This window comes from Eupeodes corollae, chromosome 1 (genome assembly GCF_945859685.1).
Source record: "Eupeodes corollae chromosome 1, idEupCoro1.1, whole genome shotgun sequence".
Lineage (NCBI taxonomy): Eukaryota > Metazoa > Arthropoda > Insecta > Diptera > Syrphidae > Eupeodes > Eupeodes corollae.
Genome location: NC_079147.1, coordinates 228,686,643 through 228,699,913, shown reverse-complemented (window position 1 = coordinate 228,699,913; position 13,271 = coordinate 228,686,643). Strand labels below are relative to the sequence as shown.

Below are 13,271 nucleotides of genomic sequence, written 5' to 3'. Positions count from 1 at the left end.
TACGAATACGAGTAGAGTAGATAGGTATTTAAAATATAAATGAATTCTATAAAAAGATCCAGATGTACACATTACATATATCTATACGAGTATATGTATGGTATGGTATACGCTTAAGGTCGGTGTGGTCCTTTATGCTTAAACTGAAGCCCGCATTTTAGTTAATTAACCCTTTTACATTTTCGTTAATTGATATTTCTATTGATGGAAAGACGAAAAATATTTCCTTTAAAGTAAAAAAAAATAAAGGAAACAACAACCAAAAAAAAAGTATCTCTTAAACCACAGTTTTTGCGGGCTTCATTCATCTCTACCCACCCACCGACCATCTCCACCTCTTACATCACGGCGACGACGAAGACGAAGAAGGGTGGTGGCGCATCCTCCCGCATTTTCTCGTCGAAAAATCAATTGGAAGGGTTCCATTTCCAACCATCAGAATCAGACATCAAAAATGTTTCTATCCTCATCCCCTACCCAACCATTCCTAACAAGTTTTTCTCATTCTCTATTTTAACCGCTTTAAGCTTAAAAATCATTAAAATCGTGAGGAGCCGGTGGGCGCGGTTGTCAGATGTAATCTGTAATTAAACATTATCGACTTTGGGAATGACAACAAAAGTTATACAAGTTTTGCCCGCCTTTCGGCTACCCAACCGGAGCAACTTGTCATCGCGCGCTTCCTCTCTGTTTTCTCATGCAGCAATATTGTATACGAATCTATACCAAACCTAAAGAAAAAGGGTTATATTTGATGCGGGGGGATGGTATAGAGGAGGGGTGTTTTTGAAATTTTCAATTCGCCAAAAGTTTTTCGATTGCGATAAATCTACTTCTAATAGCTATCTGCCTAAGGGGGTAGTAGCTGTAGCTGTAGCTTTAGCTTTAGCACAGTCGTTGTGTCGTCGTCGCTCGTCGTTGTCGCTCATTGATGCGATATGAGAAAAGAAAGGGTTGCTCTGATGTTGCCACAGTTGTATGTATAGGAACGAGTAGATTTATGCGGGCCTCATAACTTGTCTCTTGCGTATCGATTTTCATCTACAGTACCTATACCTACCTATATAGACTTTGTTAAGCTTATAATTTTTTCTTAACTTGTTTTGTTTTTAGTCTTTCTTATAGCCAAAACTGTTTTCTTTTTTGGTAAATATTTAATTTTGTTCGTCCATTGATACCCGTCATCGCAACACGAGTTTGTCGGAGGAGATTCAATCCCCGTGAGAAGTCATACACTTGTTCTTTACTTCGCATTTATAGCTATCTGTCTGATATCTATGAAGTATCTACGTCTACGTCTACATCTACGTCGTCGTCGTCGCGTACATTTTGAAAGGAATCGACTTAAAATAAAAAAAGAAAAGAATCCAAGGTTACGAAAAGAGGATCATAATTCCTATCCCAATTGATGAAAATTTTGGTAAGGGGACAGAGAAGAGATTGGCATTAAAAATGGAGATATACGGTGCAGTCTTCGTAAAAACCAGACATAAAGGTATTTGAAATCCAAAGTAGCCACAACAATCGGATACACAAAGAGAGATAAATTTGCCGAAAAGTAATTCCCTTATAAGCCCAATTTCTCGTTCGATTCTTGAGTTTTGCCCTTAGATCTTTTTGTCTAACAATCTAGGTCTACGTATAGCTTGGTTTGTTGTCCTGTTCTTCCTTCCGGTCCTTCTTATAGTATATAATGACTTATGATGTTGGTGTTTGTCCTTCGATTCGTCTGACTAATTTGCCAAACTTATTTTGGGACTCTACCCCCAATTGGCTTATCGATAAATCCACTACTTGCTGCAAGAGTAGATATAGATACATTTTATAGCCAGTCGGAACTATATGCATAGTCTTATAGATATAACAAAGTGTAACGTATTAATTTGGGTAAATTTAGCCCGTAATGACTTTAAAAGTAAAATTAATGAGGGTGTGCCGGACGGAGAAGGTTTTATTTGGTAGCCTGTAAAAAAAAGGGTTGTCTTTTTTTTCATTATTTATATTTACATGTACTTTTCCTGCTTTTCCTCTATTCTATACCTATATGATGTTCTACTCTTCAAACCAACAAACAAGGAAAACTTTTTCGAACTATTAAAATTCGAGCGGTAAATTTACTCGAATTTCTTCCTGATGGGTCTGGGCGACTATACCATACCCCATACATACTGACACTGGTTAAAAGCCCTTTGCCTCCGTCCAAATTCAAATTGAACGGAAATACATTTATGCAGAATTTTTGTCTGTTCCTATAAAATAAAATCATGATGAGAGAGAGAAGAAAAGAGGAAACAAAACATACCAACATTTTGGTTGTTTTTTGGGAATATAATGCATGACTTTTGTTGCCACCATTTAACTCATACCATAACTTTATGCATCTATAGATACAATGGAGTGATGTGAGTTGCCACTTATACCTTCCAAAAAATATTATTTCAAATGGGGGTCTAATTGGGCTATAAGTTCCAGCCGATATTATCAGCAGACATTAAAATGGGAATACTTTGGCAAAATTCAAAAATATTTTTTAAAGGATTTTACATATATATTTTGTTTTGCTGTACATATTTTAACATTTGATTTAATGGTTTGTCGTTGTTTTTTTTCAGAGAGCTACATTGGCTGAAAAAGAAGTAAATACTTTAAAAGAACAATTATCCACAACTTCGACTGCAACAACAACAACAACAACATCTACGTCATCAACGACAGCAACAACAACATCAACAATCTATTCGTCACCACCATCCCCGTCATCGGTGAGCAGCACAATCCCAATACCAAATATCAAATTGTCATCACCAACGATAAACCACAATAACAACAACAGCTTCAACAATAATAACAAATTAAACAGCGTTGTTATATCACAGCATTTACACCAGAACGGAAATTTGCTGGCAGCTACACCATCACCATCTCCGCCATTATCTGAGAACGGTAGTACACTAAACGGATGCCTTAATTCGGCAAAGTTACTATTCAATCATCATAACCGAATAATGGACACAACATCAACAGCTTCGAATGTAGCTACTGATCTGTCAGCGGCATTGGCAGTAGCAGCAGCTGCAGCAGCAGCAGCCAATAATCCAGCTCCCACCAGTTTAGGTGCAACACAAACAACAACAACATCAACAACAAAAACAACAACAACAGACGCTAGCAAACTTATAACAGCGATGACAGCTGAAATGAATCTCCACCAAGACTCTAGCGAATCAGCAACACTAGCAAGTAATCAAATGTCAAATCGATCGCATAGCCCGCTTCTGTCCGCGCTAGAGTCAACCACTGGTATCGAGGCAACAAGAAACAATAATAATAATAGCATTAGTAACAATAATAATAATAACAATAATAATAATAATAATACAAATAATAGTAATAACAGTAGTAGTTGTAATAATAACAATTTTGCTGATGAATTGGCTGCCAAAGAAAAAGAGGTAAGTCAAACAATTTTGATATTTGCTTAAGTTTCTTTAATTTTACGCCTTTATTTAAACTCAACACCCTCGTGTAAATAATACAAGAAAAAAAACCCTAATTATGAACCCAAAAAACACTTCAAATTGATTCTTTCTTGAGTCTATTTATTCAAAAATGCGTAAAACATCATCCTTCGATTTACCCTTTTTATAGGTTTGGGGGAGAAACGCTCTTTCAAAACATCAACAAAAACATTTAAATCTCTTCTGAGTTGGGAAACAAGTATAAAAGTTCAAAATATGACATTTCAATAGTCTGATGATGGTCCCGGCTAGCTTTTATATCCTTTTATTTTTCCTTAAGAAAAAAAAGCACAAACAAACAAGACCGAAAAAAAAGAGTGTAAACAATAAAGTATGAAGCAAGGCGCAAAAATTAAGATGTCAATACTGAAAATGATACTGGTATTCCTTTTTATTTTCAAAAAAAAACATTGAGGGTGGCGGTTTGTTGTTTTCGAGATGAGAAACAGCATCTTTAAATCGACCAAATAGAACAAACAAATGATTTGAAAAAAAAACAAGAAGAAAGAAAAGGGAGTGGATAATTTACAGCGAAAGAAAGATATCAAGGAAAAAAGTGGTTTCGAAAATAAACGAATGATTTTTGAATTTTTCTTTTCAAGAAGAAGAAGACGAAAATGGAAAGGAAACAACACTTTCAAGTCGTTTGATTCGTAAGTGTTGCATTTTCGATATTGTATAAGGGTTAAGGGAATATTTCAATTAACTTTCAAGGAATAAGGTTTGATTTCTTTTTTAATAATTCCTTGGAGAGTTTTTTGGGAGTCAGACATGGGATGTTGCTTCTGAAACATAGGGTTCTAGCAAGGGTCAGGTTAGGTCGCCATCTGGTGTCTTGACAACAGAAAGAGTTATTAGGTTAGGTAGGTTTTTGATTTAATTTAGTTACTGAATAGAAATAAACCAACTTTTTCGCATGCAAAACCGTTTTTGAAAAGTTATCACTCACGCTTAATGTTCAACGGCTGCATTTGGTATGAGTTTAAAGGGTTGCACACAAATACTTCAATAATTTTTATTCACGAAAATATCGATAAAGACAATCTAGCAAAAATAACTGATAACGTGCTGTTCTTGAATTGAGCAACTTTTCTAAAGAAGAAAGTTTTTGGACAATTAACAAGTTTTTAAAATTTATAGCAGTTTCGAAGTTCAGACATAATGTTGTAATCTTCTAAGAAATGCAAGCTTTAGGAAGTCATTTATTGATATCAATTTTTTGTAAAAGCTTTCTGGTTATAAAAGGCTGAAGGTAGTTTTTTGGGAGTCAGAGATGGGAGTTGTTTCGGAAACACAGGGTGCTAGCAAGAGTCAGGTTAGGTCGCCAACTGGTGTTGTGATAACAGAAAGAGTTATTAGATTTTAACATTTATACCTGTTCTGGAATAGTTAGCATTCATTTGTTTTAATTTAGTTATTTCCTAGGCATAAACGAAAAAAATGTCTTGATATCAACCCTTTTCTGCAAAATTATCACTCACGCTAAAAGCTTGCTGTTAGTCAAAGAAACTATTTATTATCACTTATAACTTTATCTGTAAGTTTAAGGGTTGCACAAAAATACTTCATTCATTTTTGTTTCCGAAAATATCGATAAAGCAAATTTAGCAGAAATGACTGATAACGTGCTGTTTTTGAATCTATAACCACTTCTTTAAAGAATTTGAACAATTAACAATGTTTTGTTTTAATTTATTGCAATTTCGAAGAGCTATTAACTTTTATTGAATTAAAAACAAGACAAACCATCGATTATCAAAAAATTCAGACTTAATGTTGTAATCTTCTAATAAAGGAGAAAGACTTACTTAAAACTGTTGGTTCTACAGCTTTAAGTAAGCAATTTACGCAATTTATCGATATTAAATTTTTTGTAAAAACTTTCTGGTTCTAAGGGGCCAATTTAGCTTTCATTGGTTTTCTTCGTTGAAATCAATTATTGGAATTTTCTCAGCACGTCGTTTATCGCATTTATTAAACAATTCTGTCATTGAACAAAAATTTCCTCCACCGAAAAATGTTTACTGACAGAATCTATCATTGGAATTGTATGAAATTGAAACGCAAATCTGTGGAACGATCAGTTTCACTTTTGAACATAAAAGCTGTTTAGAAAAATGAATTTCCTTCAGGAAAATGAATTTCTTTCAGGAAAATAGAAAAATACTTTTTCAGAAAAAAATAAATGCACAATTACACTTTTTTTCTCAGCAAAAATTTGTGTGATTTCCGATTGATCAGTATATAATTTTCATTTAAAATCAAAGAGAAACACCGTCAAAAATCGATTCAAACATTTTTCCGGATCGATTTCAATGATAGCTTTAACTGGCCCCGAAAAGGCTGAAGGTAGTTTAACGATTAGAAAGATTTTACAGATTTAACTAAAAATATAATTCCACATAAAATTCAAAGTCATCAAACTTATGTCTCCCTTCAAAAAATCACTTACTTATCCTTTTTTTATGTGTGTATGTATTTAGGATGCAAGTTTATGAATATATGACCTTCTGATTTGTAAAATGTCAAAAATGCCATTGATCTTGAGACAGAAAATGCTTAAAAATAAACAAGTAAACGAAAACAAACTGTCATATCTACCTACCTACTATATTTCAAGTGCAGCACTCTTCATCCTTAATTATAATATGCTTATGTGTATATCTTTTTTTTCGTGGCGTCCAGGCAATACCGCCACATTGCATATCACTCCCCGCGACTATATAGAACATCTGGATAAAGGGGGGTAGGGAGAGATACTATATAGATAGCTACGACAAAACTTGCATGCAACTCATCTCAATATCGCATCATCAAGAGTCGAACGAACGACTTTTTTGGCCCTCGTTTAGTATTAAAACATTAATCCGAAAAACATGCACGCTCATTTATAACTTATGCCAAATACACAACTTAACATAGGTATATATGTGATCTTGCTTCTCCTTTTCTGATGCATCCCTCAGGATCTTCAAACTGCGGCGTTGGGTTGTGTTGTGTTGCGACTCTGTGTTTTTAACATGGCTTATTGATGTATGTATAAATATGAAGTATCTGCAGAGCACATGTGTTCCATATCTTATCCCTGGGATCTACGAACAATTTGTAGATCATCGTGCGCGGCACCAAATGATGATGATGATGATGATCGTCATCTTCCAGCCAAACAGCCAGCCAGCTTAGTCAAAGAAGCCAAGCAAGCCAATTATGCTATAGATAGTGTGTTGATCAGAGCGCTCCGCAACCGCAAGGTTCTGATGCCAATGCCAACCCCATGCCATCAACTTCAACAGTCTTCCTCGTCGTCAGCGTCAGCGTCCGCGTCGTCGGTCGTAGTCTTCATCTTCGTCGTCATACAGCCGGTTTTGACTAATGTCAGCAATAAAACAATTTTCCTTTAGCCCCTACAGTTCGAAGTTCATTCATTCCAAGAAATAATCGGCATGTATTTCAAATATTTTTGATATGCTGCTGCAACGTTCTCTTCTCTGCTGCTGCGAAAAAATGAACAAAAACTATGCCAAATGAAATCAACGCATTGTCCCTAATTAAAATTGAAAATGTTCCCTTTTTTCTTCCCCAAAACACATAAAATGTAGAGGAGTAAAGTGTTGCACTAGGAATTCCATTTAGTTTTTTTGGGATCTCATCATCTCCTTCGGCTGCCGCGCCACGCTTGCTCGGATTTCTCGTGCAATGGCGATGATGTGCAAGCGTATAGCTTGAAATCTGCAGACTTCTATACCCTACACTACGAGGTATCGTTCCGATCCATTGCAAACGAGACTAATATTTTCTTCATGCCAGAAAAGAGATGCTTTGCAAAATTTAATATAATATATATTTATTCAAATATAAAATTATATCATATATTCAAAACTCAACCCAACCCAACACATAATGTACATATTTTCACAATAACCCTGTTGGCCGGCAACGACGCGACGCAACGACACTACGACGCGCGGCAACAACAACCAAACTTCTCCCCTTCCTTTTAACCCAATACAAGTATTTTCGTATTCATGACATTTATGTACCAAATGTACATAACTATAGATATAAATAAAATTATTGATAAAAATTATAACATTGTTCGAATCGAGTGATTAAAAAACATCAGAATACAGTGCAGCGCAAAACTGACATCCGGTTTAATTTGAATGGTTTTCCGGTTTTCCATACTCATTTTTACAATCGGCCAAGTATTTTTATATTTGCGTATATATGTGAATGTTTTATGAATAGGTTCATTCTGATGATGGTTTTATCATTCCGTTCCATTTGTTAATAATTATTACTTATTCGTTTCTCTTTTGTTTATTAACAACAAAAAAAATGTGTGGTTATAGGAAAATATGGTAACTCGATAACAATGTACACAGAATTCTGAAATTGTGCGATACCTAAAAATTATTGTTAGTTTTTTTTTTTATTATTCTTGTTCCATAATTATGATATTTTTGTTTGTTGTATTATTTTTTAATCGAATTTTTAGTATTTTGGTATTTTGCGGTTTGGTTTTTGAATTTCTTATCGCCATAAGTGATTTTCAAAAGGAATTTTCTTCGACGGTACGAACCTAAAGATTTGTGAACATATTGGAGTTTTGCCATAACGGATGCATATGTATGTTAAAATCGATGCGATAAGAATGCCTCTTTTTCGTTTTAATTTGTTCTTATCAATTAAAAAAAAAAGAAAAAAATTAAATAACACATATGGAAAATATGTAAATGTGTTCTTTGTGTCACCATTGATAAATATGAAGTTTTGGGTTGTGATTTAAAATGAAAACATGTGTACTCGTAGTTACATTTTTCAATAGAAATCAATGGATGTTTATTTTATCGTAAAGATGGTTTTAAATGGGAAAAGATAGCGACCAAATAGCAGTAGCCACGGGGAAAAGATTGTGCACCATCATAATCCTTTTCATAATATTTTCCATGACCAATTTGCACATTTGTAATTTCCACATCTTTAGGGTCTTAAATCGATAGTGGGTAATTATGGGTCCCAAAAACGGTTATACGATGAGGGTGGAGAGCATTTTACGAGTATAAAATGGACTTCCTTACTAAAGAAGCACATTTGTATTTCCATGTCTTTAAGGTCTAAAATCGATAGTGGAGCATTACGGTTTAGCCTTTGTCTTTCACGGGTCCCAAAAACAGTGACATATTGAGGGTGGAACGCCTTTTCCGAGTTTAAAATGGAATTCATCACTGAAGATGCACATTTGCATTTCCATGTCTTTAAGGTCTTAAATCGATAGTAAAAATTATGGTTTAGCCCTTGTCTTTCACGGGTCCCAAAAACAGTGACACGTTAAGGGTGGAGAGCCTTTAAGTTGGACTTCATTACTTAAGAAGATCTGAAGTTACTGGCGATTGACTGGCTTAAATTCTTGTGTAAACAGAACTCTCAAAGTTTTGAAGATCTAAGGTATTATGCAACATGCGATGTAATGTCTTTTGTTGAATGAAAGATTCCAAAGATTGATGAGAAATCGACAAACCTGTGTTTTCGTCAACACTGTTTCTATTGTTCACTTAATCTCAATTGTCTCAATAACTCAACTTTTTTACCAATTTTTAAGTATTTCCAAGCAAGACGGCCCAAAAGTGCTCTAGATTTCCGAACAGTGCGTGTATTGAAAATTTTGACATTTCTCGACGTTTCAAAGTCCTTAAAATCGGAATAAAAGATTTTTAGAGAGATTTCTCGACGTGTGCGTGTATGTTTCGTACGTCCGTACGTTGGGAAAGTTTTTTTTCGTCGTCCATAGCTCAAGAACCAGTAGAGATATCGACTTCAAATAAATTTTGTTATATAGACAATAATGAAGAAAGATGCAGAAAAAACTTCAAAGCAAGACAAATTGACAAACGGGATTGGAAGTTTTCAGCCTCTTTTTCAATGATGTAATCGTTTTCAATGAACACCTAATTGTTGATTTCATATTTCGGAACATAATCGTTTCATGTTCTTTGTATTTCAATCTGTCAGTTTTCGTTTCAAGGATCAAATCTTATCTCAAAAACTTGATTCTAATCAGGAAATTCTTGTTTCCAATCGGGATTTTTTGTTTCAATGATAGAAATTTTCAATGATAGCTATAACCGATCTGTCAGAAAAAATGCAATTGAAAACCATTGATAACTTTGTTCCAATCAGGTAATTCTTGATTCCAATCAAAACATTCTTCTTTTCAATGATAGAAATTTTCAATGATAGCTATAACCGACGACCTATCAGAAAAATTCAAATTGAAAACCAATAATAGCTTTAACTGGGACCTGAAGTTATGTGAGACTTAAATCGTCACAAATGTTAAACAAATGTTTTTCATGAGAACGCCCTTGAGTTTGTTTTACAGAAACGTCCTTAAAAGTGACTCAAAAACGGTTTATCAAAACAAACATTTTATATAATTTTAAGTATCTATTATTTTGCTATTACTCAGTTTCGTTATGTACGAAAAGCAATTGTTTGTATCTAGATTAAATATTTGCTCAATTTTATGGTTAAATAAGATAACTATAATCAACTTCTGAATGCAATTATTTCCAATGGTATAATTCTGTATAATCTAGAAAAGTCATACCTAGCAACGTTCGTAATACAATTAATTTTGTTGAAGAACTTCAAACAAAATCTAAATATTTTACGAGAAAAATTCAATACAAAACTTCCCTGAATTTTTCAATTTTGTCTATCAACCCATGCAACTTCTAAAATGTCTATAGGCTCATGTATATCTTTCAAAATATGAAGACATTGTTGAAATCATGTTCCTTGCGATTATTTCTAAAAATATCCATCTTATAGAAGCTATGGTGAAAAATTCAATTAACGTTAAAAAGCGATAAGTTTGGTGATTTTATTAGGCTTGCTAAAAATGTGTAGCCGCCGGCCGCGCCATACCCGGGTAGCGCGGGTAGCAGGTAGAGCGCCTCAATGGCTGGCCATAATATTATTTTGGTAAGCTCTGTGAAACGGACTATAGTTCGATATGGCTGAGGAATCACCGTGTGTCTAGATTGTTGGTGTTGTGAATTTATCTCGCTGAATTGCAGACGCCCGTATCGAAATCGAATAAGACTCTGATGTGTAAAAATGTACATATGTGCTGAACGCGTTATTTGTCCTGATGTTGTTAATGATGCTGCATGCATTTATGATGATGATGCTGCTGCTTCTTTTATATTACTTTGAGAGTACTGTTGTTTTGTTTTAATTTTGTGATTAATTGATTTGTATGTACTTAATGTGTTTTCTACTAAATGATTTTATATTTCATCTTTTCGAATGTTTTTTTCGAAAATTTGTGTGTTTTTTTGAAGTGCTTCAAGGATAATTACAGTACCGCCACCCTTCGATTTTTGTGTCATTCACCCCCCCGGACTCAGACTTAGACCCATCGTATATACGCTACAGGTTATTATTTTAAGTGGTTCGTTGATGTTCATGAAACTCATATACCACAGCCGCCGTTTGAAATAGGTATAGGTTTGTACATCTCTGATGGGCCCATTGAAGTGTGTTCAAATAATTTGAGGACAAATAACATCCTGATGATGATGATGATGGTAAAAAAAGAGCTCTATACCAAAATAACTTGTCTATCAGCAAATACTCGCTAAAAAAATGCAAAACAAAAATATACTTTCCAATCTATTATCATAATCATCCTCTTAGGGGCTGATGATGGTTAACAACGGAAACGTGGTAAGAAGTCGGGCCGAGGGACGGAAGGGGGTGTTTCTCACAAAATATTGTCATTTTTGTTATTTGTATACTATATGTATGTAACTGCGCTTCCACCCCTGATTGCAAATGATGATGTTGATGATGCTGATGGGTAAGATGATGATGATTACACAATGCATTATAGGTTGGCGTGGGTGCATATTTTCCTTTCTATCTTCTTTCCTCTCTTCTTTCCCTTTATATCCCATATCTCAGCAGTACTTGGTCCTATGTGCCGCATATGCGGAGTTGGGGAGTACTATATACATTTTTTGCTTAGCTCTTTTATAAAAACCATAATAAGAAAATGGCTTTTAATGGATTTTGATGCATTTTTACCATACACGTCTCATTATGATTTTTCCATCAGCAGCGACGAAGATGATGATGGGTTACTTACACGCGTGAAAGGACGCATCCAACAATCTTTGTTGGTATATCGGTGTTGAAGGATCAAAGTAAAAAGACGTTTTTTTTTCTAAAATATAGCTATAGGCATCAGGAAGATGGGAATTCCTACACTGCAAGTCAAAAGCTTGAAGTCACTTTTAAATATTGGAAGAATAAAAAAACCTTACAATTATTTCTCCCTCTCCTTGCCTTAAGCTTAAGAGATTTGTTATTGCTGAAATTAAAGGTATTTTCCATCATGGATGCAAGCAATGAACTTTTCTACCTTTCTTGTATGATAAATCATGATTTAATCCTTGTCTGGTATCATAAAACAATAAACAAACGATGATTCCATTCCTCCAGACTTGAATGTATATATTCTTGGCATGAATTTCTATGACTCGAATTTCTTCTTTTGGCTGAATCGATTTGAAGGCTTATACTTAATGGTTTATTAGAGTTTTCTCATTCTAAAACTCGTCATTATATTTTTTCATCTCAGCAACATAATAAGCAATCATCCACATAAAAGATATCTCATTCTTAGTCTGACACTCCGAACATGCTCCATCCATCGTTGCAGCGCATCCCTTTCAAACAATTTTATGCATAGACTCATCTATAAGTAGGACTTGAAAAGTGGATACCATACACATCCATATCTAAGTACCTGTGTTTACATAAGTATATGTTAATTTTCTTTTTTCATGAAAGAATATACAAGCTTTTCCCTCAAACCAAAAATGTTGTACTAGCAGCGAATCTTTTAAAATGTCAATTTAGTCACAACTTCAGTAACCTTTTAAACATCTTTGTTCTTATGGGACAAGGAACTTAACGTTGGATATGTAGGAATCAAGATATCACTTAGACTAAGTAGTTTTTCCTTCTACATCCAAAAGTAGTTGCTTTTCTTTTTCAACTTAAATCTATTGAAAATCATACGTGATCGGAAGCAATCAGTATTTAAAAACCATAATTATTATTGTTTTTCTATTTCCATGCTCGGTTCCCTATATCTCCAAACATGCGTTATTTGTATCTCTCCATAACACAAACCACGAGAAATAAAATTCATTTGAACTCGTGACTCACCCCAAAGCTAGTAGGTTATATCTGAGTTTGAAAATAGAAAACTACCGACCGACATTGATGAAGAGTAACATCAAATATAATCGAACTAAAATTTCTATGAACCGTGTTAAAAATTATTTAAAATTATCATCGCACGCTATTTTTCGATTTTTCGTTCGATTCGTTCAGATGTATGTTTCAAAAAAAAAAAAAATAATAAAAAGTCAAAAAGGAAAACAAAACAAAAACTAAATTATACACATGTTTATGACGGTCGTGGTTGATGCGCGTCTTTAAGGTTTGAATGGCGGGCGGGTGCTATCGTTGGCGCTGGCGTTTCTTTGTTTTGTGTTTTTTTTTTTTCAATTTTTTTTTCCAAATAGGGTTCGATTCTCATCATTCATTTTGAAATGCCTCGATCTGTTAAAACTGGCAACTTTTGCGTATGCATCCATCAATTCGAAAATACATATCTATATATAAAAATGTCTTAAATAATAATCTATTCAAGGCCTATATTAGCATGTTGAG

The 13,271-nt window shown here is 34.2% G+C and overlaps 1 protein-coding gene across 2 annotated transcripts in view; it reads left to right on the top strand.

The window, feature by feature from the left end:
- Positions 1-13,271, top strand: part of LOC129942259 (homeobox protein cut) — a 102,646-nt gene that overhangs the window by 41,697 nt on the left and 47,678 nt on the right. For both annotated transcript variants that reach the window (XM_056051117.1, XM_056051118.1), the window contains exon 2: positions 2,613-3,452. In XM_056051117.1, the coding sequence (XP_055907092.1) occupies positions 2,613-3,452 (840 nt within the window). The remainder of the gene's footprint in view (positions 1-2,612; positions 3,453-13,271) is intronic.